Raw genomic sequence first — 27,606 nt, 5'->3', positions numbered from 1 at the left:
TTCTGTAACACTTAACACTGGTACACAAAGTGTGAGAGGTTTGATACAACAGAGAAGAGTTACCTGAATTCCCCACAGTGCCATTGTTCACCAGTGAGTTTGGAGTCACAGGATTGTGCCAGTGTCCCTCATGAGAAGTGCTGGGGATTCCCATGGGCCTGGCAGCAGGCTGTGCAAAGATGATACTGGGATCATTCAAGCTTACACTGCTCTGGTTATTTGTGGTGCTGCTGCTGCCAGATCTCATAGAAAATGGAACATTTGTAGAATGAGGAGGGTTACCCGGTGCAGAGTGAATAACAGGCCCATGAATGGGCCAAGAAGTGTTGGGAAGCTGAATTTGGTGATGGTGCATCTGAAGCAGTCCCAGGTTATGCAAGGTGGAATACTGACCTGGGGGAGATTGGGGAAAGTTAAACAAAGGCAGCTGGACCTGATGGGGTGGCTGTGCACCCTGCTGTGCCTGTGGAACGTGCTTAGACTGGGATATTGATTGTGGTTGAGTCTGGTTAATGGAGGCTGGCTGAGAGGAGTTCTGGGTAAACTGCTGAGGTTGTGGAGAGTAAGATGATTGTTGCGAATCAGACTGGAGGGGAAAAAAAATATGTATTTCTGATTAGTTCACTATTTATTTAATGGTGGTTTTCTTTAATAAGCACCCACTGTATCAGAGTATTCATAAAAAAGGCAAAGCCCTCCCCAGCAACACCCCAAACACTGCACCCAAGTTCCTGCTGGTTTCAGTAAGTGTGCAGTTCCACTGACACTGACTTTCACCAACAGATAATTTGAGTTGTTAATGTGGCACATCCCACCATGAGAAACATCATTCTGAGCAAACATTAGCCCCAAGCTTGTCATTAGACTACTCACACATCTGTTTCTGATTTTTAATCAGTGTCTTCCCCACCCTACTTATTTACTACAACCCAGAATCTCATTAACTAATTACCTTATTTCTAAATAGAGTGGTTCTTATTACTACACACAGTTTTTTAAGTAATTCCAAAACTCCTAATATTTTTTCCAATTTTTAAAATCTGTTAAAGAAGAAATTCCAAAAACCCAGTTTCAACCTTCATAACCTGATGTTAGGCCATGGCTAAAGGCACAGAAATATCAATTATTACAGCCTTGGCAGAACTCTTACAAAGCTTTCCCTTTATCAGCAAAAGAAAGAGGCATGAGGCCATTTCATCTGTTTGGAATTGCAATTAAGAAAGGAAGCACTTCAAGAACTGGAGTGGCTGAGAAGAGTTCCCCAATTTATCTAGCAATATTTAATAGCAATATCTGGATTAACTAAATCTGTTTCTAAGCACTGAGACAAGATGCTGATGGCATAAGTGCCTCCAAAGAGGTAGTCAAATGACAGACAGGTACCTAAACCAGAGAGGATTACCTGAATCTCAGATCTCATTCTCCCCCCAAGACTGAGCCTTCTCTCCATCGACTACAGCACCCAGCCAAGCTCCAAGTGCCTCAGCTGCTGTCAAACACCTCAAGTTAAAGGTCTCTGCAGCTTGTCCCTATCCATGACTGCTCCCCTGCCCATTTAAATTGTCAGTCACTTTTCTCCAATGACCAGAGGTTTGCAGGACTTCCCCATGCCAGAGCACTCCTTCTAGCAGCATGCTCTGTGTCTGTGCCTGGGGAAAAGCCCAGAAGGTGGGATTGCTCCCTGCTGCTATTCCAACTGCCCTTGTGTGAGTGCCTCCTATACCTTTCTATCAAACCAGGAAGAGAAGGTAAAACTGGGATTTGAAAGATGACCACTAGTTAAACAGTTTAAATGCTATAAAAATAAAGCACATGCACAGACTACAGCCTTCCTGAAAACATTAACCCACCACAAGCATGCACTGGACACGTCAGCAGCAGGACTGGAAGAGTGTTAAGCTCCAGCCTCTTGACCTGCTTCCTATTCTCTACCTCTTGCTTCACTAAAATTCCCCCTTCCCATTCTTCTCAAACAATTCCTGCACAGCACACATTCATCAAGAAATCCTGGCCAAATGACAACCATGCAACACACAGAGAGTCAATGACATTCAGGGGACACAAGAATGTGCACAAGCAGTAGATCCAGTGCACGTGTCTGCCTGTATGTGCACCCACATATCCAGCTTCAAGTTCCCAAGAAGAAATGCAAGGCTCCCAAAAAAATTCTCCTGTGACATGTTCAGCCCTTCACTTAGATTAGGGCTGTATCAATCCCTCCTTAACAGCATATTATTATAGTAAAAATAATGTCATAAGGTGTCTGTTACTGGAGCCAACATTCCAATAAATGCTTGTTGATCAATTAGAGCATTCGAGATCAGCAGCTCTGATTACTGTTTGCTTACTTGCCTGCTTCATTAGCAGGCACATGTTTCTGAGACTAACAGCTTAAAACAAATGAATTTTTGCTGTATTCTGTACTCCAAAAATATTAAATGCCAGCAGCTGTATTTGCTCAAATACCCTCTGCTACCTATCTACACTTAGAAGTAGGTTAAACATATTTTATGTAGTTCTACAGAGACTTGAACAAATTCTAAGATGAAACTACAAAAAAATTCCCCTTTGTTCTGCTTGTGGTTCTAGTGTGCTCTGGCAGACTTTTGATTGAAGTCTGATGCATCTGAGTTCCCTGTCTGTCCATGACAGTCCTTTTAAGATAGTCTTCTTAAACTACGGAGTCATGGTTGTCACTACCCTCAGTCTCCAGCATGTCAACAATGAGCTATGCTTTACCTCCCTCAGTAGCTCCAGAACACTGTCAGAATAACTAAACACAAGACTTGGAAAGGCTTCCTATCTTAAATCTGTCCTTTCAGAATCAGTATCTCACATGAATTTTGACTATGACGTTTCCACATTGAAAAGCCATAAACGCTCTCCAAGAGACACTCTTACAAATCAAAGTTTCATGAAGTGGCAGAGTGCAATGTTGTCATTATAAAGGCCAGAATATGAGGAAATACACACCAAGCTGTTCCCAGCATGGCTGGTTTGCTCCAGCTCACTCCAACCCCCAGCTCATTGAACTTACACATTCCGAGGACTGTCTCGTGCGCAGGGGCCGTTCCACCTGCTGCTGGCTCACGGCCACCAGCTGGGAATTCACCATGCTCCGGACCAGCTGAGTGCCTGAGCAGGGAACAACAGTGTCAGTACAAACCACAGGTTACAGGTGACACAGAATGAACAGAACTGGGAGGCAGCAATAACTCATGTGACCGAGTAAGTGAATCACTCGAACCTCTCCTTTAAGTGAAGACCTGTCCCTCTACTGGTAACAGACAACACTAACATTACAGCAGCTAAACACAAAATCTATTTCTGAGTAAAACGAATTCTAGCGTGAACAAGGCTCACTTTGCTATCAGGTGGGTTTCCACACTACTACTGTAAGCAGTGGCATTTTAAATAGCAACAGCAGAAACTTTCGGGCAAAGAAAGTAAAGAAAAAAAAGAGTAAAGGATAGCAGAACACAGAAAAGAAGCAAGGTTCCCTCTGAAGTTCATTTACAAATGCTTTCTCTACTTTCTCAAGTAGCACAGGCACCTAAGGGCCTAAGTTGAATGGGTTTGCAATTAGAAGAGTCTCTAAGTACTATCAGGAATTGGAAAGCTGGATCTAGCCTCCTAATTCACCTGTATACTTTTTTGGTGATTTTTGGTGAAAATACATTTACTTACCTCTCAGAGATGGTGGAGGGTTAGCTAACATTTGAGAAACATTTGGAAGAGGAAATGCATTCAATTATTATTATTATTATTATTACTATTTCTAAATGCATCCAGTGTGAGTGGCAGACAGGTAATGCCATACCCTGAAGTCCACTATACTTACTGCTGAGTACAGTTTTACCACCCATGCAAAGTAATGTCTCCTGTACTTCAGGACATTACTCCCCTTGAAGAAAAGCAACATTTAGACTAAAACCAATTACTGAAAATATTCATTGCAAGATTTTTTTTTAGGTTAATTACCAGGTCTGTACAAAAATGTAGAGAAAAGGGATCTCAGAACTTTCAATTTAGACTAACAACACAAACTAACTTACCTGGCACGCTGTTATTTCTCTGACGGGTCTGTTTGAATTCAGGACAATCTCTCCTAACATGACCCACATCTCCACAGATGAAACACCTTTTCTCTCTTGTTTCTCTGTCATCTTCTTTCACTTCTTTTTCATCATCTTTCTCATTCTCCTTTTTCTTCAACCTGAAGAATAATTTGTATTAGCAATATCACCAAACCACACACACAGACCCAAATCCCTGTGGAGTTGTTACACTGGTATGTTCAAAGGAAATGGTTATACAACCAACAGCTGTACCAGAATACAAATATCTTAGGAATCCCAGAAAAACACTTTCGGATTCTGGGCTGGTTAACAACCTGTTTGTATAAACTTAATGAACTTAGAAGCTCCTCAGACTTGTCCCAAAGCTGTCTGACTGTATTAGTGCAGAACTATGCCTGCAGTTAAACAGGCTTAGCCTGCCAGGTAGCTTGGGAGTAGTTCTATTCAGCAATGCCACTGAGTCAGAATATACCCAAAACAAGTGACCTTGTAGATACAACCTCCCCCTGACTGGAGAGGACATATTTCTCTACCAGAGTGTCTGAATCTAGACAGGATGTGAAAGAAAGCACCAAGGCTCTTTCAAACACTTTGTACTAATACAAGAGGAGAAGAACTAGGGATCAGGAACCAAGACAAGAAGTAAAGGTCTTTTTCCACAAGGTAACTGTAGGATTGTTACATATTAATATTATTTTGTGAGCTGTATATACAATTTAGTAGAGATTCTGTGTGACTATGCTATAATAGCAGTTTGTGTGAAGAGCAGATCACAACTTCTTTTCCTGAGGCAGATGTAGGGAAAAAAGTGATGCAATTCAATGTGCTACTGCTTGTTCAGAGAGCAGCTGAAAGAAATAGTCCACCTGTGACCTCAGGGTTCCAGTCCAGGTTCGTGTATCTTGAACTCTGATGACTGAACAAAAGGCTGGAAAATAAGGACTTTGTAGCAGGAAGAGACCAAGAATCCTTTAAAGAATTACGGAGCACACAACTGACAATAAGGAGCACATGAAAAAAGCCCAGACTGTAATCTGCATTCTAAGGGCTTCAATAGGTTTTAGGAGTCAGACAACCTACACCGAATGGGTCATTAAAAATGCAAAGCTGTAAAAATGAGAGGAGGGCACATTCTCTGTCAATTCCTGCTAAACTCTCTCTGGAGATACCAAGCTGCAGGTACTGGGGACTCTTTTGCAGGAGTTCTGGGTCCAAAATTAATGAATGAAATTAATGTACAAGTGCAAGATCACCAAGTGACTGGTACCAACATGATGTTACAGAAATGCACCTAAACTCTGGACATTTTAACTATTCCTAGAGTTGAATAAATGAACTTTTACCTATCTTGCAGATGTATGTTATCAGATCTACAGAACAATTCAAATTCAACACTCTCTTCTGAACATGATCACTACAGGAAATCCATTTTAATACATGACAAACTGTGCAGCCAGGTAATATGGCCTCCATCTGAATGTTTACACTATAAAGAGATAATTTAGTGATCTAAATTTTAAGTTAAGCTTGACTACATATTAACATATTACAGACTTGATTTCACTCTGTGTGTGCCTGCATAAGCACTCTAAGATTTAAAGAGATGATCAGAAACTGTCTTAAGAAAGGATGGGAAACTGAAGATCAGATATGAAGCTTTGATTTTCTCTTCAATTCAGAGATTTTTTTTTTTCACTTCCATTAAATCTTCAAATATCCAAATCTTTTCTGATTGCATCTCAAAGATTTTATGATAGCTTTCTATATTACTCACCTCCTCCTCTTTGGACAGTCTTTCATGTAGTGACCAATTTTTCCACAGACACGACAACATCTGTCATTGGGTGCCAATTCCCCATCTGTCAGTACTTTTGAGTCAAAAAAGTATTCCTATAAAAACACATCAGACAGATAAAATATATAAACCATTCACTTACAAGACTGGGAAATGCAAGCATAATGGACAGTTTTCATCTCCTATTGTTCCTTAAATGTTACTACTTCCTGGATTATACCTGGTCCTTTTCTTCCCCTAGATAATGGAAGCTCTTGCAGAGACAAGGAGCAGCCTGGGCTAAAAAGGGGTGTTTGGTCTCAGGGCCAGAGGCTGAATTTGCGGAACAGCTCATCCAGGCTCCAGCTTGCTGCTTACCTTCCACCTCCCCAAAGGCTCCTCAGAGGGCAAGTTTGATCTATTTTGGTGTCTGAGTCACTGCTTGAATTCTTTTCAAAGCAGCCAATGTCCCTTCCCAAATGACATGATTATATCCCCCTGGACAGAACAAGGCTCAGGTGGGGAACAGATGGAGCATCTGCAGACTGACCTGCATCCCTCCCCTCTCCTGGAATTTGCTCAGGACAGCTGCAGTTCTGATGTGTGTCAGCACAAAGGCCACAGTTTACAGCCTCTGAGCAACATAAATATTGTGAAAGTACTGTCTTGCTTGAAAGACTGAAATAGAGGTAGAAACTCAGAAAAAAAACACAGATAAAGCAAGCAAATGGAAGAGAGGAGATAGGGAAGGGTGATGGGAAATAAAAGCTTTCAAAAGATTTTTAGAATTCATTAGAATCATAAGCCTGGTTAAGAGTCACTGGGAGAAAATCCCCTAAACTGTTTTAGAAAACACCTTTCTAAGTTGATGTTAAAAGCACTAATCCTAGCTGATTTATTTGCTCATACTAAAAAAAAATACAGTTGCCTATTACACCTCAATGACTGGACCCTGGAGCACAGAGGAGCAGTTTCTCCAATATAACGTTTCATGAACACATTCCTGACCCTGATCAACTGTTAATAAAATGGTCAATTATCATCCTTTTCCTTCCTTAAGCAGCAACTCTTACTATCCCCAACTGGAAAAATAAACAGTGTAACATCTCTTGAATATGTTTGCTTTAGCTACAAGAACAGCTAGTAAAGTTCCTAAAGCTGTTTCTGGGTTTTATAGCCAAATTTGCAGTTTTCTGCAATACTTAACGTCACACAAGAAGTTTTATTAAAAATAAAAACTAAATTAAGTTTACTGTCCCCAAAAATACCTATCACCCATCCAACTACTCTTGTGAATTTTATATTGCAGGAGCCCAATACTAAGCTGTACATTTTACGCAGTATAATTCCATATATTGTGCATACTAAATGATAAATACATACAAGAGATTTGCCTTGGGTACATCAATTCAGTGGACAAAGGAAAGTTAAAAAAAAACTAAAGTTTTTAAAGACTCTGAAAACTTACAGCTTCTCTTCCAACAGCTGGGTAGAATGGGGTGCCAAATAATTTTCTGCCATTGATAAATGCCTTCATTATGAAATTGGTCACTATTGAAGAAAGACAAAGTTATTAGAAAACAACAGAAAAGGCACAACTCAGTGAAGATTAATCATTAGCAGACATTAATGGCTTACTTTTTCTAGAGACTCCAGCACCGAGATTATGATTCAAGTCAAAAGGATCTGTGCAAAGAAGGGAGAAAACCAAATCCATGTTGGAAAATACATGCTGCAACAGATTTGTTTTTATCTGAATGCAGAGAATTAAATTCTGAATGCATTCACAGAGTAGGCTACAGCAAAGCAATGCTGAGTGTTTTGAAACATAATACAGTAAGAAGAGTGATTTACTGACATTTAGTAAAAGTTATGAGTCTAATCTTATTTTGGGAGCTGTAGGACTTTTTTAAAAACACTGCTGGTAGTTTCCTCACACAAAGATCTTGTGCAAAGAGAACAGATTCTCCAGCACCAGAGTACATTACTCCTTCATTAATGGCAAGGCAAGCCAGCAGAGCAGCACCTTCGATGGCAATGCATTTGGACGTCCACTGCTTCTCAAACGTCGTCAGCAGCTTCTTCTGCCGGATGCTGATCACGTATTCCTTGAAGTCAAACTCCTCAGTGTAGAATCTCAGCAAGCCCAGCCACAGCTCTCCAAGGGATTCAGTGTTCTTCCCAAGGGAAGGCAGACGCTTCTTCTGCAATTGGAGACACCTTATGCAGCTACAGTTACTGAAGTACTTCTCCTGCAATGTCTCTCTAATTACGAGTCTGTCTACCGTGAATGGTCTGGTTTCATTTAGTTAAAGTAAGGTTAAATCACTACAGTTAAGACTAATTCTGGACTGTTTTTGAGAATAAAAAGTATTTTTCCTGCTTTATGTTATTTAGAAATGACTTAAACCAAGATAAAGCAGACACCCATTTCAGTAAAATGGGACTCATTTGGGAAGTTCTAATTATGGATATGGAAGTTTAATACTCATATGTTACACTGCTAGAAATTTATTACTTTCCCATAAAGACAAGGTTTAAGTTTTAGTGACTCTTCTGGTATTAGAATATTACCAATTCTTCCATGTCATCAAAGAAAAAAGCATTCCATCCATCCACCATTCTCTGTGGAATCTGTTTGCCATCAAATATCTGCCAAAATAGAGAGGGCACAGTCACTACTCTCAAGTCCAAGTCACCATAAAACACTTTGAGTTTTGCTGTTAAAAATAATACAAAAACATAAATATTTTAACCATTACTTCTTATACAGACAGAATTTCCCTTTGGTAAAAAGTTTGAAAGTCTTTTTGCATTATTGCTGTACCTCTCTCAAATTATTTGGCTATTTAATTTTTACTTGTTCCTTGCAACTAAGAAAACATGACTGAATTACCTTGTCAAGATTCCAACATCCCTCTTGCCCACAGAGTCTCTAAGGAGACTTTATATGATTTCTATTACATTTTGACTTTAGCACAGCCAAGGGGAAATTCCACTGTTATTTAAATGCACTCTCAGAGTAGCAATAAAATAACAACTCCCAACCACTACTAAAGAATCAGCAAGAAAGTCTATGAGTCTCAGCTGCAATGCTAAAGCCAATTTTCCTCTTGCACAGAAAGTAAAAAAGTCAGAAAGGGATAATTTTCAGACGTGCTTGGGAGTTCCAGAATGTCTCCAGGAAGAGGCAGAGAGCTGTCTAATTTTATTTTCCCCACCCACACAATGGAGGTAACAGAACATTATTTTCTTTATAAAGTTTACTGGCATATGTGAAATATTACCTCTGAAGTTGTACCAAAGGGTCAATTATCTTTTTTTTACCCCTTACCAAATAATAAAATAAACTTTTTCTCTTACAGATAAAGTGTTGAGCAATAAATAATGCTTCTGACAATAATTGGTTGAAGAGCTGGACTCACATTTCAAGAGCATCTGGTGCAGTCTCACAATTACAATTCCCTTCCCTCCTTACCACCTGCCAATTTTTTTCTATTCTGTTCAGCATATAAATATCATCATAAGACTAAAATCCCAGAGTAAATGTAACAGCAGAACTTGGGCCCAACAGACCCCCAAATTTGTTCTAATTTTCTCAGTAAGTTTTACCAACTAAAACCAAGTGGGAGTTAAGAAGCTGCTAATTTGAAGGGCCCCATATTTCCTTCAACCCCCCTGATCCTAAAAGCCCAGACTTCTCATATTTGGCTCGAAGAAAAGGTGCATCTATTTTCACAGCTTCATACTCTGCAAACCTACCTCCTGAAGAACTGGAATAACTGGTGGGTTTCTCTGCTGTAGGAAGTACAAAACCATAAGGATGTAGGCATAGGAGGACAGACTCCCACGGGATGCATCACCAATATCGCAGCGCTGCGAAAACACATTGCAAACAAAACACTGAATTCACATTTTATTATTCCACACTAACAACTATGTCAGAGAGCAAACAGAAACCCCACCAGTAACAGCAAATACATTCACCTCATAACTAAAAATTGGTTTATGAAGCCTGAAAAATAAATGCTCTCTAGAGTCAACTGCCATCTGGCAAATCCACAGCATAAGTGACTAACCTAACAACAGAAAAGCTTCCCTTAGCCAAAATAATTTTTTTTTAATTATAATGTGCCAAATTGAAAAAAAACAAATCAAAACCCCCAAAACAGAAATCCCAGGTTTCGACACTGTAAAATTTAATTTTGCTAAACTCATTTTACTCAAGCTGTTTCTATGATTCCTTACTTTGGTTCCCCTCTCCCTTTTTTTTTAAAAATCATCAATTAATAGGCAAGTATTTCCATGTTGTACTGGCAACTTAGGCAATAGGTGGCATTTTGCAAGCATATAAACACATCTCTAATGAAGCACAGTCCAGCCTGCACAACACTGTGGAACAAACAGTCCTGCCCATGGCAGGGGTTGAAACTAGAGGAGCTTTAAGGTCCCTTCCAACCCAAACCACTCTATGACCCTCTGATCATGGAATTACCTTACTATGCTTGAGGATCTTATTACAGTATAACCTTTCCACAGCACCTGCATCTAAGATATCCTTTGTTTCATGCCTGTGTCATAACAAACAACACATTTTTAACCTCCTAGGTCTGGAAAAAACAGGGATTCACAAATTACTTTCACATTAGCAGCAGCAGTGACAGCTGTTCCTGGTTTTTCTGCCAATGCAAGCAGAGGAGGAAGCATTTTGCATATACACTCAGGAGTGTACATCCCACAACTTGGAAATTCGATCTTCACAGTAAAATTTTTAGAATGTACACAACAGTATGCAAGATTACCAAAAAAAGGTAAGATTCATTATTATCAACACAAGGCATTTTTAATCTGGACACAGAAGAGACATGGCAATATTGTGCACTACTGTGACCACACCAAGACAACAATCATTCTTAGTCTTGGTGACAGAACAATGAACATGTCCATTCCATTCTGGCACAAAGTTATTTTATTCATCTTGAGGTATTTTATTACATGAACTTCTGGTAGCATGATGTACTCTCCATAAGCCATTTTAGATTTGCCCCAGTTCACTAAGCTTTCTTTGGATGTATCTGGGGAGTGTATTTAACAGTGCAGTTTAAATAAAAAGCAACACCATGTTTCAATTAGAACATCATAACAAAAGATGCAGAAGACTTGGTATTTGGTATTTCCAAACTCTTGAAGTCAGGTGTATGTCCTAGGCATATCTAGTAGAGATTCAGGCATTCATCCATCACCCCTTACCTACCTACTCTTGACTTTTACATCAAGTAAAACAAGGCAAGTACACCAGAAGAAAGCTGCAGTAATTCCTGGGCTTGTCCCAGATATGGACCCAGCATTCTATTGCCTCCTTTTCAGTTGGTATTAGTAAAAGGCAAATCAGTAGCATAAACACCTGTGTTACACAAATAAGTACTTTCTTTTTCTATTACCTTCGCAAAAACTTTCATTGTGTAGCCCAGATATTGCACTCTAGGGTCAATAGCTGCATATGTAGCCAGCATCCTTGTGTTATGCTGTGCCTGGAAGAAGGAAAAGTAAAATCAAACAGGTGGGAATGTGAGCCATTACAGAAGAAATTGTGCAATTCTGCCGTGCTGGGTGGAAGCTGGAATGAGCTGTACTATTCCTGTTGGCAGACAGGCCATAGGGGATGTGGCACAAACAGCTTTCAGAAGCATCCACAGAAGAAGGTCTTCTGTGCCATGACCTGCTCTGCCATCAGGTCATACTTGGTTGGGCTGAGGGTGTGGGCCACTGAATTTAAATAATGCAGGAAAAAAACCCAAACATATAAAAGCATTTTCATTCTGATTTCAAAATTATTCCCTCGAATGATTGTTTGAGGGAGGTAGAAAGCATGAAAAAGCTTTCTTTGAACACAAAAGCCAAGCAGATGCTCACCAGTGTATTGTATAAACTGATATCTCCTTCTAAGCCACTCCGTCTGTGTTCAAACTTTACTATAGGCACTTTGGCTGTTGTTATAGGCAAGATGTTCCTCAGACCTGGGGAAGCAACACTTTAGTACATAAAACATTTCCATTAACTACATTTATAGTAAATCTAACCACAAAACAAGTAATATTTTAAAGCACCTACCTGGATGCTTCTTAAGAACTTTTGCCAAACCTTCTATTATTTCTTTACAGTTTAATTTCTAGGAAAAAGAAATATCACAGCTTCAGACATTAAAACATGGATCCTATTCCAACAAGCACATTTACTATCACATATATTTCATAGAGGAGAAGTCTATGTACTGGCAATAAGCAAGCACATGGATTTAAGTAAACTGGTGACTCTATGTTCTATGTGGAGATCTTCAGTACACTAGCTGTGTGTCCATAGGACATTAAAGCAAAATAGGCTGTATCTCGCTTCAATTGTGCTGAGTGCAACAAGCCAATGTGCTACTAGCAAATCCTACCTTTTCTGTGGACAGAAATCTAAACTGAATTAAAAAATCTTAAAGAATTCCTGAATTTAAAATAGCAGAGTTCATCAATTTCAAAACTCTTACCTCTGCATTTTCATGGCCTTCCAGTGTCATGCAGATATCGAGATCACTGTCCCGAAATCCAAATCCATTCTTTGATGAGCCAAATAAGCAAAGCCTGGCTTTGTCTAATCAAAAGAATACACAAAGAAAGGTAAATTTTATTACAGCTTAATGGTTAAGTGCTTACTATGCAATATTTCTTAAGTGCAATGTGCAGGTGCCCCTAAAAATGAACATTAACAGAGAGCTTCCAATGTCACTTCAAAGACCTCAGCTTTGATAAAGGAGGAAGCATAATACTTTAAAAATTATTTACAGAAAGTAAGGCAGGATAAAGCCCATGTAATTTTTTATGACTGAGGTGTATTACACAGTTACTATAATCCTTAAATGGTACCTCTAAATGTGGTGCAAGGTATGTGACAGCACTTTGCTGTTTTAAATAAATCAAAATAATGTGCAAACCCAGTCACCAGTACAGCTTCACTGCATAGATAAGACAGAGCTACTCTTAAGGCAACCCAAGCAAAATTTCCAGTTCCACTCATACTCTTTCTAGGTTGTATATTTTTCCTGTGCCAAGGTAAATTTGGTCAACCAGTAAGTTTTTGTAATCATAACATACTCTTCAAGAAGATACAAGCAGTAAGATTACTATACTTTATGGAACATTCTTTCCCAATTTCTTTGTTTACAACACAGTATTACAGTGTCTTTTCAATCTTGTAAAGGAAAGGAAAATTACGTAGTTAAGAGGAATTCCTTCCTAACTGCAAAGAATACGTTTTTCTGTTCAACTGAAACCAATGCTAGGAAAATATATCTAACACCTATTCAAAGCTTTTTTCCTAACCTTTAATAGAATTGGAAACCTTAAGTCTTTCAAGGTTTTGTATGAGGTCGCAATCCTCAGCTGCTGCCAGTAACTGGAGGCACAGCCGGTGGATGGAAGCGGAATTCACAATTCCTTGATGACAGGCCAAATACACAGAGTGGATGGCCTTCCCTGGACTGGAATTCAGAACACCTGGGTTTGGTACGTGGCTCTAGCACTGTTTTACACCACCTATAAAAAAATCACTTTGCATCTCTGTGCTTTGGCTGCCATCACTGTAGCAAGACACCTTTGCCTGTTTTATAAAAGAGATGTGAAGATAAACTCATTAAGAGTTCTGAGACACTTAAACACTGGTGACTAAGCAACAACAGCCCACGACCAAAGCTAGCACTAAACTCAACCAAACTTTCTTTTTTTCCTGACTGCAACAGTCCTGTGTCTGCATTACTACTCTGGCAGCTCTTCCTCCACTCTGGGGACATTTCCATGGAACAGCATGAAGGGATGTTCAGTGTCAAGTCTGCAAGATAGCTTTCCATACAGAGGGAAAAGAGATGCCACTGCTTAAAGCAAGGAAAATAAAATGAGATAATCACATCTTCATGTTCTGGACACCATGACTGAAGAAAGCATTACCAAGAATCACTACCTACTGTTACATACCATTGTACTCTTTTCGAATGAATCTTTCCAAACTTGCCAGTATTTGTTCTCTGTTCTGTTGCTCAGATAAAGGAGGGGATAATTCATCTAAGTAAAAACAAGTTAAAACACAGTCAGATGTGAAACTCAGCTACCTCTAAAGTCTCTTTCAGCTAATTAAAATATTGGGATTTTTTTCTGTTATGTTTATTTTGCTTAAATGTGTGTTTTTCTTTTTATGTCATTAGAGTCTTCAGGGGTTTATTGCAAGACATCTGATTTTACTGCAGTTATTCAAACACAGAGTGGCCTGGTGGGCACCTGGTATCCAGCCAAGGTTAACCACCACAGCACCCAAAAGGGCCTTTTCCCAAAAGACACCACAGAATTTGAACAAGCACAAAAACCAATAACTTTCGCAGATCCTGTGAAAAATCCCACATAACATTAGTTTTTCAAATCTGTTACAAGGTATCACAGTCAGGAATTATATGAAAAGTAAAATACTGATCAGACTAGGGCATCTGGAAGAGCTTCTCCCTACTGAATTATAAATAATTTTAAATAAATAATTTAGCCATACAGTTTTTAACTTTTCCAGGTTACAGATCACAGCATACAGTGGAGTACAAACAGTTTTTCAACTTACCAAAACATCTTTTACACACTATATCAAGTATTTCCCGAAATCTGTCTGTCATTGGTGGTAGTGGTTTTAGATCAATTTTCTTGAAATCCTCTGGGCAGTCATTTTTGGAATGTCCATCCCGTTTGCAGATGCTGCATACTATAGTTGGTGGCTTTTGGGGAAAACAGAAGCGCACAAATGCAATTCTTTACTTCTAAGATAGTTCAGCAGACCTAACAATTCCAAGCAACCAAGAACATTTAACATATGAACAACAACAGAGCCTCTGGAAAGAATAGAACACCTCTCAGTAGGCTGCATTTAGATCTCACAGTGCATAAAAGCACCTGGAAATTCTACAATTAAGTAGGAAAGGAAAGGGAAAAATAACCCACAAAACAATAAAAAAATAAACTCCAGAATCTGTGTGTGTGTAAACCAAAAAACTTTGCATAAGATGGGGGCAACAGACCATCTAGTCCAAATGGGGCATAGGTTGGTGTTTTGCAGTCCTGAATAACAGGTTCTCTACAAGAGCCATTCCCAACACAGACTGAAACAACCCTCCTGCCATCCACCCACCCACAGTCTGAGTCATTTAAAAGACACGGCCCCCTGCCCCACGGCCAGCACTGCTTACCTTTCCTGAAGTAAAAATAAACTTATCAAACACATAATGCATTTCTTCTGTGGAGAGTCTGCCTTCATCTTTGAGATCCTGGGGTTCCCCCCCTGCTGTGCAGAGGGGCGAGGTAGCTGGTGTGCCAGTGCACTTCGCCTGCGGAGACGCCTCCGGGCCCGAGCTCTGCCTGCTCTCGGCGTCAGAGAAGTCATTGCTCGAGGTGGTGTCCTCAGGCTGATGTTCACTGCAGTTACAGTGGGGGCTGAGCTCACCTGCAGTTACACAAGCTGAGATTTCTACATCATCCCTCTCTTCTGGTGATTTTTGCTTTAATTCACAGCATTCGTTAGAAATAAGGGATAAAGCTTCTTCTTTGTCTTCATCGTAACTAGAGTCCAATGTTGGAAGGAGCAAAGAGTCCGTGTCCTTGGAAGTACAACTTTTGGCTACAGCTTCTACCACTTGATTACATTCAACTTCATTCTCTGGTATGTTACATCCACTTCCTATATTTTGTTTATCTACAACATTTTCCTCTTGTGGAAGGCAACAGTTTGCTACAGGCTCTTCAGATCTTGTAGATTTCTTATTATTAATTTTCCCTTTTTCCTTTTTCTTGGTATCTGGCTTGGATTTAATCCCATCTTTACCTTGTGGACATGCAAAATATTTATATGCTGTCCTAAATCTCTCCAGGATGTACTCAAATACCATCTGGCTATTTAGACTTCGTGCAACATTCCTCTTAAGTGCAAAAGGATCTAGGAAGAAAAGAAAAAAGAAAATTTTCATTAGTAATCTTAAACTTCTATATTTCACAAAGTAGCTGAAATCCCTAAATTATTATATAGCAGTTAAAAAGAACAAAACTGCATATAAAGAACAAAACAGAACTATTTTGGATATATTTAAGAGAATGTGAGGCCCACAAGTTTTTTTTTAGAATCCTTCCATACAAAACACACTCATGTGCAGCCATGAATGGCTGACTATCATAAACCATTCTAAATAATGTTATTTTAAAAGAAAACCAAGGGTATATTGTACCATTATAGTATGAGCAATTTCTAGACTAGAAATTAAAATGAACATACGAAGACAAAATAAAAACAGGCCTGCTAGAACCTTTCTTAGTCCACTGAAGAAGGATTTGCGTTTCCCTTCAGAAATTAATTTGTCTAAGAGTAACATTAAAGTTATAAGGATTACAGGAACCAACCTCACCACGTTTCATTCTTAGTCCTTCCTAGTGATTTCTAGATCAAACATGTTTTCCAAGCAAAAAGAGCACCTGCACAGCTGCTATAAGTTTGCCTGGGAAGATAGTACCAAACTGAGATTCTGTTACTTCATAACTTCAGCTACAAACTTAACATTAAAAAGTCAAAAATGAAAAATTAAAAACCATAAAGCAAACAAAAACAACACGAAGAGACCAACAACAACAGGTGTCAGAACCAGAATGTAATCTGGGTTTTTTTGAAATTATTTCCTGTTTCTTCCTCAATTACTTGTCCTGTCATTTACATCCCACATGCTGAACAAACACTACTCTAATTTCACTAAACTCTAACTAAAAGCAATTGAAGAAAAGAATTAGGAGAGGAAATTAAAGTCACAGGAGTGATCTCAAGACCCACTACTCAACATACGCCTCAACAATTCCTTGCTTGTTTTTCTGTTTTAGTTTTCCTTCTCACTCTTCTTGTACCTTATTGACTCATCCTTCAATGCACCTTTAGTACCTCATTCTCTGTCTGTATGATTCTCTTTGTCCTCTCCATCGCCTCAAGTGTTACAGATAAGCCACTTCAGCAACATCTCTAGAAAGTGTTCAAAAGTCGTTATTTATGCTTTATAAAAGTACCACCTTACATGGTTTCTTAACCTTCCTCAAATAACCAATTTCTCTATTCTTAAGGCCAATTCAGAATGCCATGCATTGCTCTGTGACTTGCCCTCTTTTTTTAACAGGGAAAACTTGTCTTTAAACAGACTAAGTAGCTGACAGAATATATATTAAAAAAAAACCTTATTGTCCAGACTTCTTGAAACAGACTGCTAAGTGTTAGGTACATACAGAAGGTAATGCAGGATGAATACAGAAGTAGAATGGATGATCCTACCTTCAATGGCTATTCGCCTTTTAGGCCAGTTTTTATTCTCTCTGGTTAAGAGCTCCTGTACCCGTATGCTGATGACATATTCCTCCAAAGCAAATTCCAGTGTGTAAAACTTCAAAAGTTCCAACCACAGTTGCCCCAGCGAAACTTGGTGAGGGGTTTTGAGTGCTAAGAGAGACTGAAAAACACGGACAAGAATGCTCAGCTTCAATAAGAAATTAATATTCCCCTTTTTTTCCCTAGTTTCACCCAATATCAATGTTTAAAGATGAAAAAACAGGGATAAGAGGTAGCAAATGTTTTTCAGTGAAATAAAGCCATGACTTACAATCCCGTGTTTCTCCTTTCCATTACTTTGGTTGTCCACTTCTGAGCTTGTTGCCTTCTTGCCACCACCTTTTTGTTGTTCAACTTTAGCTTTACTTTCTGCTCCAACTGAGTTTTTTGCTGCACCGTTTGTTGGGGGTTTGTACTCCCACCTTACAAACTCATCATCTTCTACACCCTTCAGCTGGTGGTCATCTGGCCTCTTGGAATCAAAACCTTCAATCTAACAACAATTAAAGTGGCTCTGAAACAAGACTGTATGTAATACATACAACCAAACGTTTTCACCAAAGGTAACACTGACAAAAATGTGGTATTTATACCCCTCAAGAGTAACCGGTGTCAGAGGAATAAATTCAGAAAACTAAAAAAGAAAATAATTGCCTTTTGTCTAAAATACAGCATGACACAATTGCAGAGGCTACAGCAATTGCCTTTTTAAAAAAGTCTTCAGAATCATCAAGCATCATCTTTGTGAGGATTAATTACCAATGCATTTTATTTACAATTTTCTTTGGCAATCAAATTCTGTACATTTTATGAGCTTGCAGAACACAGAGATGATGTCAACAATTTAACAATAAGGTCACTATATCAGCAAATCACTTACCCAATTGCCCAAATAGGATGGTAAAATACGTGGTTTTCTTTGTTGAAGAAAAAATATCACCATTAAGGCAAAGGAATATGAGGGAATGCCACCTTCAGCCTGACAGTCAATGTGGCAGAGCTGTAAGAGAAGAAATAATTACATCTCTGATGTAAAACCAGCATTTTAATTTATGATCTATTATAAAAGGACACTAAAGAAATGTGAGAAACAGAGTGAAACAGAAAATCCTGTCTCTCAAGAACTGCAGTCGCCATGCCACGCCACACACAGACAAAATACAAACTACAGGAAGTCATACAGTCCCTTAAGTTATACTATTTTATTATACATTATTTTCTTCAGATACACCACATTTTGTGATTGTGGGACATATTTATGCTTCTAATTTCTGTCATGCTTCTAATTCCAGCTATCAGGTATGTGTTGCTGTGAGGCAGCACCTCTCGTAGGGAGATGGGGTGAACTAGTGGCATCAAGTATTTCCTACAAACATATTCATGTGACTTATACATTATACTTACACATATTCATCTGATTTATACATTGCATTGTATGCAGTACTTAAAGAGAAGAAATGACCATTATAAGCACTGAGGATAATTAAATAACTTACTCTAGCCCAGTAGCGGAAAGCCAAAACCAAGGGAATAAGCACAGGCTCCAGTTTTCCAAGTGCAGCCAGCAGGTCAGTTGTAAGGCAAGCCACATCATTCCTAGCACTTACTTTACATGTCAAACCACTGGAATTACAAACATAAAACATATAAAGGGTTATCACTCTGTGGATACAGATGATGCCTGGGGCACAGGGGAAGGTGGGGCATCACACCCACCATAACAAAAACATGAGTCAGTGTCTCCCTATGTAAGAACCTGAATTTTTGAAACAAAAGCTACAGAACATAATTACATTTTCTTTACTATTAACTCATTTAGAACTTACAGAAGTTCATTATAGCTAAAAATATAAAACAGCATTAAGAATTTGCTCTAAGTCCTGCCATTACTTAACTGTGCTATCTTCCACAATTCAACCTTCAAGTATACTGTCTACATTCCAAACACTGAAACAAATAAATAAATTAATACTCCAGATTTGCTCCATATTAAGAGTTGGTTAAGTCCACAAAACAGCTCTTTAAAAACTTTCTTTTTGCTTCTCAGAATAATTATTTCTATCCTCTTACAAACACAGGAAAAGATGTGTCCACTCTTGTTGCCTTTACTTCCCCAGAGTTTCAGCCAGTACCTCCAGCCAGTCAAGCAATCCTGTTTCATTTTGGAGGTTGCTGCTTCTTAGGAATTTACTGAAACTGTCAGATGATGTGTCCTTTCTGGCAATGTGGATCTTATAAAATGTTTTTAAAGCCTTGGCTTAAACTGCTGGCAGCAATTTTAAATAACAACTGAAAACCATTCCGCTTTTCCCCTAGTTAACTCAAAGTAGAACACATATTTTCAGACTCCTACAACTGAGTTTTATGGAGCACAAAAATAAAGGTAGCTTTCTTTCTAGATTACATTTTCAGGTATGAGCAATTCCCTTTTAACAGCAATGTCAGCTCAATGTTACAGTTCTTGTCAGCAGTGCAGGCAACAGCTGCTGTAAGGAGCAGAGTAGAAACTGGTATCTCCTTAACACTCCTTTTCAGTGACACATACCTTTTAACATCTTTGCAAAAGACAACAGGAACTTTGGCATGAAAATCTGACTCCACATCTGAGTAGACAGCTAAGCAAGGAGAAAAAACAACATTTTGCTTCAAAGTTTTTTACAATTTTCCCAATTCTGTTTTTCAAACTATTATATTTATACCACGATTTTTCAGAAGTGCTGCATAGCTAACCAGTAAGCAATATTTTCTGGTTACTTTTGATGCTCAGCACCAGTATCAAACAGCCAGGCTGTGTTCCTGACAGAACAATGAGGTTACAAGTTCCAGAAGGCTTGTAAAAATTCTCACTCATGTTCACATGCAAGTGGAAAGCAGCTTTTGAGTTTACTGCTGAAAATTTCTTCTACAAAAAGTTAAACACTACAAAAAGTTTTTTATCTGGTATCTAACACTATTGCCTACTGCCATAACTTCTGGCAATCTGAACTGGACTAACTGGGCTGCCATTCTCTTGCTGCAGCTTCTCATCTCAGTCGCACAAGCACTGGTATTAATAAAAATCACATTCATAAAAACAGCTCAGACACTTTGCTTGAAAACTAATCCACCTTTTTAAGTTTACAGAAAAATTTAACATAAAAACATCTAAGCAGCAGATGGAATGTTAAATAGAAATGAGATGCAACTAAAAACTCACCACTGTTCTTCAAGATCTCAAGCACCTGGATCAGAACATCTGGCTGACTCATCTACAAAATCAGAGCAGGTTCCATTATTCAGACTAATCTATTTTATTTTACACTTTATTTAAAACTACTTGGGTGGCACAATTAGTAACTCTATGTTCTTTCATAAAAGTGCAATCAGGTGTCAGTATTAACGAAAAAATAGATTGTATCTGTCTGCACCATGAAAACAGGTACTAATAAACATATCAGCCAGCTTTTTACCAGCCTACATCTTTTCTAGTCAACACTTCTGTTCCAGTTTGTATTAACAGACTCTATAAAGTTAAAACAAAACACTTGCCATATATTCAACTATTTCAATGTCAACATATGCCACTAGAAATGCACAACAACACAGACTTTAATGTCAGTGCCTTCCCAAGGGTTTTTAAAGGTTATGATTTTTAAGCTTGTTTTCTTTTCTCCCCAGATATCAACTTAAGTGGCTTTTCAAAGATAAGCATAAATAGATCAAAGAAAGGCTAAAAATTAGCACCACCTTTGAGCTTTTGCAAAAAAGTGACATGGCACACTCCACATGCAACTGTTTGAAAAAGGGCTCAGTTCTGCTTCCTGACTGCAGGATCATTTCAAAACGCCTTAAGTACGACCCCAAACAGGTACCTGGAATTTCACTGTAACATGTACAGTCAAAAAAAGGGCAAGTTCAGTAGCTGTGCCTCTAACCAGAACATGCTGCTAATATCACATACTAAACATGAACCAACAGCTTCAATATTTAAAGGTAAATAATACTGGTCTGCAGGAATTTTCTACTGTAACCTGTAAATTGGGATGTGGTATTTAATTGCAAGTGACTAAACCATAAAAGGAAAAAATGTCATTTCTAGCCCCAACTTTAAAAGGGGGGGAAAAATCAATGCCTACAAGATTTTACAGTCTGAATCACGAGCACATGAAAGCACATTTATCCAGAGTCAACTATTTTCACATTGCTTCAATGCTTATTCAAAAATTTAGAAAAAGGCTAGCATAAGATTGTCCAGAAAAAAACAACCCAAGAATTATCCATAGCACAGCTGACACCAAATCAAAGATTAGATGCTTTGTGATGCCCCAAGAGAAGATAAAGGGAATGGAGTTGAAATAAATGTTGATGACCTTGATCTAAAAAACAGTCTTAGTTAATACAAGATAATATCTACACACCTTAGGGGGGAATTTGATATCAATGTTCACATCGCTGGTCTTAAAAGCGAATCTGGTTAAACAGGAGCCATACATCCTCAGGGAGCAGTCTGCAGAGAGAGAAACAATTATTTAACAGCTAGTAAATACATTTTTCTTTAGTGGAAGATGCATACTTTGCTTTCGATACTGCAGCTCACAAGTGGCACTCCCAGATTAATGAACACTGAACCCCTTTCTCTGCCCTGGGAAGGTCAGTCATTTCCATGACACAGCATCACAGGAAAACAAATCATTCAAACAGTGCAATTACATGTCCAACAGTTTCCAAGCTGTTTTAAAGGTATTTTTGCAATAGTTCTGTTTGTTTTTAATATAAAACCACATATGAAACAGTAATAACTGTCCCTGTCTCAGTGTAGGATTTTTTGTAAAAGCTTCTGTTAACTCTAGCTCGATTCTTCTGCAGCACTCAGTCAATTCTAAAATTCTCTGATGAACCAATCTGTTCATCTCATCAGCAAGTTCCTATGCACAACTATGTACCATGCACATAAAACATAACTTCAGTGTAATCCCAGACAGAGTCCAGGACCCATTCAGTGAGTTTGGAGTTAATACAGTTACCTACAAAGGTGCAGAACAAATCTGAACTAATTAGGAAGTACCTATTCAGGAATAATATAAGCAATGTCATTCCACTCCATAAACAATAATTTATCCCACTTCATGATACAATTTTTGGAGATGAAAACTTTCCTGTAATATCTATTAGGGTCTCACATATTTAAAACAGCTGAAAACTGAGACTGTTCTCAATCCCTCCCAAATCCAACACCTGTTCAAGCAGGGTCACCTAGAGCAGGTTGCCCACAAATGTGTCCAGTTGGGTTTTGAAAATCTTCCAAGGATGTTGAATCTGCAATCTTTCCAGGCAACCTGTGCCAGTGTTCAGTCAGCCTCACAGCACAAGGGGTTTCTTGTATTTTTTCTTAGGACCTTTATGTGTGTTTTGACCAAATCCTCTCAATCAGAAAATTATTCTTAACAGAGAAAATAAATCTTACACATACATAGCTTCAAACAAACCTATTTTTCACTACTTAGAAACCAGTCCTCTCAAAACGAATGTCTGCATGGTTAATAATAATGATTTGAAATTATTTACAAGAGCTTTTCATAGTAGTAACAATTTTTGCATAGCTCTAATGTGAACTCGAGAGAAAATCATGCCAGAGCATTCCATGTTTTCTACACTGTGTATTTATTCAGTTTTTCCCAATTTACAACTTAGGAAAACATATTCACTAAAATATAGCTGGCTCTGTAAAGGAGAACAACAAACTGTCTTTTACTATTACAGACTCCCCTTCCAGTACTCCTACACCTCCACAGAAGCTCGTCAGTCCAAACAAGTCAGACAGACAAGTAACAATAAAATAATAGTTTTTCCTGAGTACTTATGTTAAAATGTAAAAAAGCTTTGTCTTATCCTAATATACTATCAGTGGGAAACTCAACAGCATGTCAGAACAGAAGTTTGCACCAGAAGCCACATCTACAGAGCAAACAGATCAGCAAAGCTCCACCCTACAACCCCCTGTTCTATTCAGCACCTTATATTCAAGAAAATATTTAACAGAGCACTTAAAATTAAAGTTGATTATCCTGCAGCTAACAAAATCTTTCTTACTGCTGTATTTTTATAGAGTAAAGGGAAAAAAGAAGGTATTTATAAAATCAAAGGACAGTAGAGAATAACATCCAGTTTCAATATAAATGAAATAAGAAGTCTGAAAACTTTTTTTGGCAATGAGATTAATATTTTCTTCTGTTCAGATGAACTAAACACCAAACCTCTGTTAGCATAATGTCAACATCACCACAGCTCCAAAATCTGCTCTCAAAGTCCCAGTCTGTTAACAGCAGATGATGGGAAATCAATGCAAAGAAGTAAATGTCAAATATTATCTTCTTTTTGTATGATCTCACCACTCTGAAGAAGATCAATAGCTTCAATGAACACATATCAGAGAAAAGGACAAATAAGCACAATCATATTTTCCTCTTTTTGTATGTTTTTTAATTCCTTTAAAATCAACTGCATATATTAATAGTGTATAATATCAAGATAATTAAGCCCCAAATGCATTGATTCACCATTAATGAAAGTATCAAAATCTATGTAAAAATAAAGAAAAATTGTCACCTAAAGGAAAGGAAGAACACTGAATACCTGGTAAGGGCTGTTGAATAATTTTCTCCATCTCATTTACAATCTCTTGACGAATTCTGAAGTCCTCATCTGAGATGCCTTGTTCGTGTGCTGCCTCGATGAGGGTAAAACTCAGAGCAGCCAACTGTGCAGAAGAGGGGGGTGGGAGGGCCCGCAGCTCATTTTCCTCTTGCTTTTCCTGTATAATTATTGGATAATAAAAGTAATAACTAATATTTGAAGGAAAAAAGGTTATCTCATGCTATTGTATGATATCAGAACATACTGTTCCCTGTTTGTGTTCTCCTATTTACATGGTGTCCTGACCAAAGGCAGGAGCTCTGCCCAGCCTAACAAATCCAACAGTGTGGCTCACAGGAATGGCAGCAGATGCTCAGGGTCTAAAATAGAGAGTGGTGTTTCACAGCTGGCAAGTGGGGAGGAAATCTGCTGTATTCCATTCCTGAGCCACATTTTCTGACAGTTCTGAAACAGGATTCATCCAAGAAAATAAAAAGCTGTAATTGTTGCCATATAAGAAAAGTAACTGAGCTGCAGAAATCACACGGATTTCTTGAGAGTGGATTGTACTTGAAGGAAAGGTATCAGAGGGAGGAAAAGTATTCCTAGCTCCAAGGAATTTTTATAAGTTCAGTCCCATTGCTGCTTAAACAGCTGGTGCCAGAAAGCACTGGGTTTAGTGCATCTAATCCAACAGCAAGAACGTGTCAGATTCATCAAGTCATTTGGGACTAAGTACAACAACCTCTTGTTTCATAAATTCACCAACTAAATGAAATGTGATTGACAAGAGAAATAAATAATAACCATAACACAAAGCACTAAGAAAACACAGTACAGTATGAAAATGTTTGCTTAGTTCTAGGCTGCATCTCTCAACTCTTCTGTTCTCATTTGAACAGATTTAGCATAAGAAACAATATGGGCAATTTTAAAAGTTTTTTTTACATCACTACTTTAGGATTTTTCCTGAGTTGGGAAACCACAGCTGCTGCTGATCTTATTTGATAGTCTTGTATCTCCTAGAGCTGTACATAGTGTATTTTATGAAGTAACATTCAGACAGTTACATATGTATCACTATAATGTGGCAGGGACATAAAGCCATTTGGAGACAAGTGTTAAACACTGAAACTGCTCCCTGTGCCCCAGCATTCCATTCAGCAGCACAGAAACCTCATTCCTCAATTCTCATCTCCATGTCCAGATGAAAAGCATGGTAAGAAAGTGTTTTTATATCAAACATGGGGCTGGTTCATTCTTTTTTCCATGACAGTAGGAGAACCAGAATCCTTTACCAGTATCATTGAATACGAAAAGGATCCTTTCTGAGATGTAATGGATTTATGGCATCCAGAGTTTTCCAGGTTATGACTTGCACAAATTATGGAATTAGAGCATTAATAGCAAACAGAAGTATGGTAAGAAATACACAGGAACAAAAGAAAGTAATTTGACTGAAATTTGGGGAATGGTTGTAGGAAGACTAATTTTAACCATTTAAATCACAAAACCCAACACACTGGGGAATTTGTAGCTCTTCATCAGCACTTACAAAAATGGGTTGGCAGGAAAATCTGGGCCCTTTTATTGGATTTCATGAATGTAACAGTTCTTTTGAGCAAACCACACCATCATGGTTTCTGATAAAGAAATTGCTTTTCTTTTTGTAAACCTTAGAACTGCTTTTCATATTAAACACATTTATAAACCCAAGCAGATGATGAGTGACTCGGGAACTGTCTCCCTCCATCCTGTAACTACTAAACTTCACAAGTCAGACTAAGTAAAAAAACCAAAAAAACCAACATTCCCAACCCCACCTCTAGTCCCTGGAGATCCTATGACCAATGACATTATTTTTTGAAAAAAAACAGAAAAACTAATTCTATTTCTATATAATATATATATTTCTCACTTAAGCTACCTTGCATTCTGCTACTAAAAGTATGATGAACTGCCCACTACTCAGAGACACTAATTCAGAAGCAGTGACCAAAAATGTTCTTTCCTCTCTGCTTGGACAGATCATCAAGCCCTTCCTCTCAAACAGAAAACAGAAATTTGTGCATCTCTGCTCAGCACACAAACTTTCACCTAAATGAACATGACCAAAGAAAACAAACCACATAATGAAAAATCTATTTTTAAAGAAAAAAAAAAAAGAAAAAAGAAAAAATAGCCCGAATTTTCTTTAACTTACCATTATATTTTTCTTATGCCGTTTTTCTTTAATATGCTTGTGAGCTCCCTGGATGTTTTCAATGTGAACTAAGCAGAGCTTGCATAGATACTGACAGTTGGTGTATTCTGGGGAGCGCTGAGGAAAAAGGGCCAGAGATTAAAAGAAAATGTTTCTCCCAACAGTGCCTGAAAAACTCAATACTTTGAATAATAAACTGCATGTAATACTTTTAAAGTCAAGGTGCTTTGCAAACATTCAGTAATCTTAAAGAAAAAAATGGCAGAAATGGGATTTTTACGTGTATGGCAAGTGGGGAAAGAAAGGAAAGGAAGTGAGATGACTAAAATATGATACTTCTCAGGACATTTCAGTGAGGGATGATTAAGATTGAAGACTTTATGCTTTCTAAGGCTGACCTAAAGGCCAGTAAACCATTCCCTTGACAGCTCAGGCTGACAATAACAGGATTTAATAAATCCCAGCATTTACCCTCCTTTCTGTGATGAGAAGACAGCAAGTATTCCTCATGTTACCTACTCTTTGTGTGCTGACAGCTGGTGGTGGGGTTTGGCAGCACATCCCCAGCACTCTGTGCAAGGGCTGCAGGTTTTGTCCCATGAAAAAGGGAGTGAGGAGGAACATGACCACTCACTAATGACACTGAAGAAGGTGTGATCTCTGATGAATAATCTGGGATGCCCAGAATTGGAGAAACATGCAGAACAAGCACCTTTTTGTACAGACAGGCTGGGAGAGGTGGAGTACAAATGGAGAATGGCCACTGGGGAGACCTGAGTCTGCCAGAAGCAGCCAATCCTCTGGAGAGGATGGGGAAGAAGGGAAATCACTGTTCTCAGAGAGTCCAAGAGAGGACGCTGTGGAGTTTATTCAGCCAGGAAACCATTAAGATCTACTAGACTAAAAGGCAGAAAAGGGGAGGCGTTGTTTGCAAATACCTCACTTCACCTGTCTCATCCTGCACTTGTATTTTCTAACCCTACTTTACATTTTCACCTGAGTTCTAATACATCTGTATTTACCAAAACCAAAAAGTATACTGAGAACAACAGATGTTTAAGCAGTGACATAACAATGAACGAACAGAGAACACCACTTTAAGACACTAAGGTGGACCACAGGTCAGTTAAACAAATTTTGACTCACCATATGGAAACCTAAACCACTGTTAAATTTGGGCAGGTTTTTTCACTTAATGAGTTTGACCTTTTGCTTTCGGGGAAAAAAAAAAAGTCTGATGCTCTCCAAATGCAGAGTAAATATCAACGTATAAAAATATTGTCATTGTGCTTTACTTAGTAAGTCTCTTTATCCTTATTTTCTATGAGGCAGATACTCAGTAAGATGAAATTAAACATGCATTCGGAAAACAACTGATAGACAGTTACACTTGGCTAGCTGGGAAGATTCACACATTTGATACTCGATGACTGAAGTAGTTCAGTAATATTTTACCACACTTCTACAATAAAATGAGTATCAGCAATAAAAGTATCTTAAAAATCTGTGTATTTCTT

The 27,606-nt window shown here is 38.3% G+C and overlaps 1 protein-coding gene across 2 annotated transcripts in view; it reads right to left on the bottom strand.

Moving 5' to 3' along the window:
- TUT4 (terminal uridylyl transferase 4) overlaps positions 1-27,606 on the bottom strand; it is a 35,727-nt gene that overhangs the window by 3,815 nt on the left and 4,306 nt on the right. For both annotated transcript variants that reach the window (XM_027683371.1, XM_027683372.1), the window contains exons 3-27: positions 26,090-26,206; positions 23,887-24,064; positions 21,672-21,760; positions 20,471-20,522; positions 19,820-19,889; positions 18,771-18,897; positions 18,155-18,274; positions 17,546-17,767; positions 17,221-17,395; positions 15,113-15,855; positions 14,494-14,644; positions 13,866-13,952; positions 12,386-12,489; positions 11,965-12,022; positions 11,767-11,870; positions 11,295-11,384; positions 9,616-9,729; positions 8,428-8,505; positions 7,880-8,057; positions 7,492-7,539; positions 7,322-7,404; positions 5,854-5,969; positions 4,056-4,216; positions 3,038-3,135; positions 64-586 (exon numbers count right to left, since the gene is read on the bottom strand). In XM_027683371.1, coding sequence (XP_027539172.1) covers positions 64-586; positions 3,038-3,135; positions 4,056-4,216; positions 5,854-5,969; positions 7,322-7,404; positions 7,492-7,539; positions 7,880-8,057; positions 8,428-8,505; positions 9,616-9,729; positions 11,295-11,384; positions 11,767-11,870; positions 11,965-12,022; positions 12,386-12,489; positions 13,866-13,952; positions 14,494-14,644; positions 15,113-15,855; positions 17,221-17,395; positions 17,546-17,767; positions 18,155-18,274; positions 18,771-18,897; positions 19,820-19,889; positions 20,471-20,522; positions 21,672-21,760; positions 23,887-24,064; positions 26,090-26,206 — 3,886 coding nt within the window. The remainder of the gene's footprint in view (positions 1-63; positions 587-3,037; positions 3,136-4,055; positions 4,217-5,853; positions 5,970-7,321; positions 7,405-7,491; positions 7,540-7,879; positions 8,058-8,427; positions 8,506-9,615; positions 9,730-11,294; positions 11,385-11,766; positions 11,871-11,964; positions 12,023-12,385; positions 12,490-13,865; positions 13,953-14,493; positions 14,645-15,112; positions 15,856-17,220; positions 17,396-17,545; positions 17,768-18,154; positions 18,275-18,770; positions 18,898-19,819; positions 19,890-20,470; positions 20,523-21,671; positions 21,761-23,886; positions 24,065-26,089; positions 26,207-27,606) is intronic.

This window comes from Neopelma chrysocephalum, unplaced genomic scaffold (genome assembly GCF_003984885.1).
Source record: "Neopelma chrysocephalum unplaced genomic scaffold, ASM398488v2 Primary Assembly neopelma1_64, whole genome shotgun sequence".
Classification (NCBI taxonomy): Eukaryota; Metazoa; Chordata; class Aves; order Passeriformes; family Pipridae; genus Neopelma; species Neopelma chrysocephalum.
Note: the sequence above shows the minus strand (reverse complement) of the source record. Positions and strands in the feature narration are given on the sequence as shown.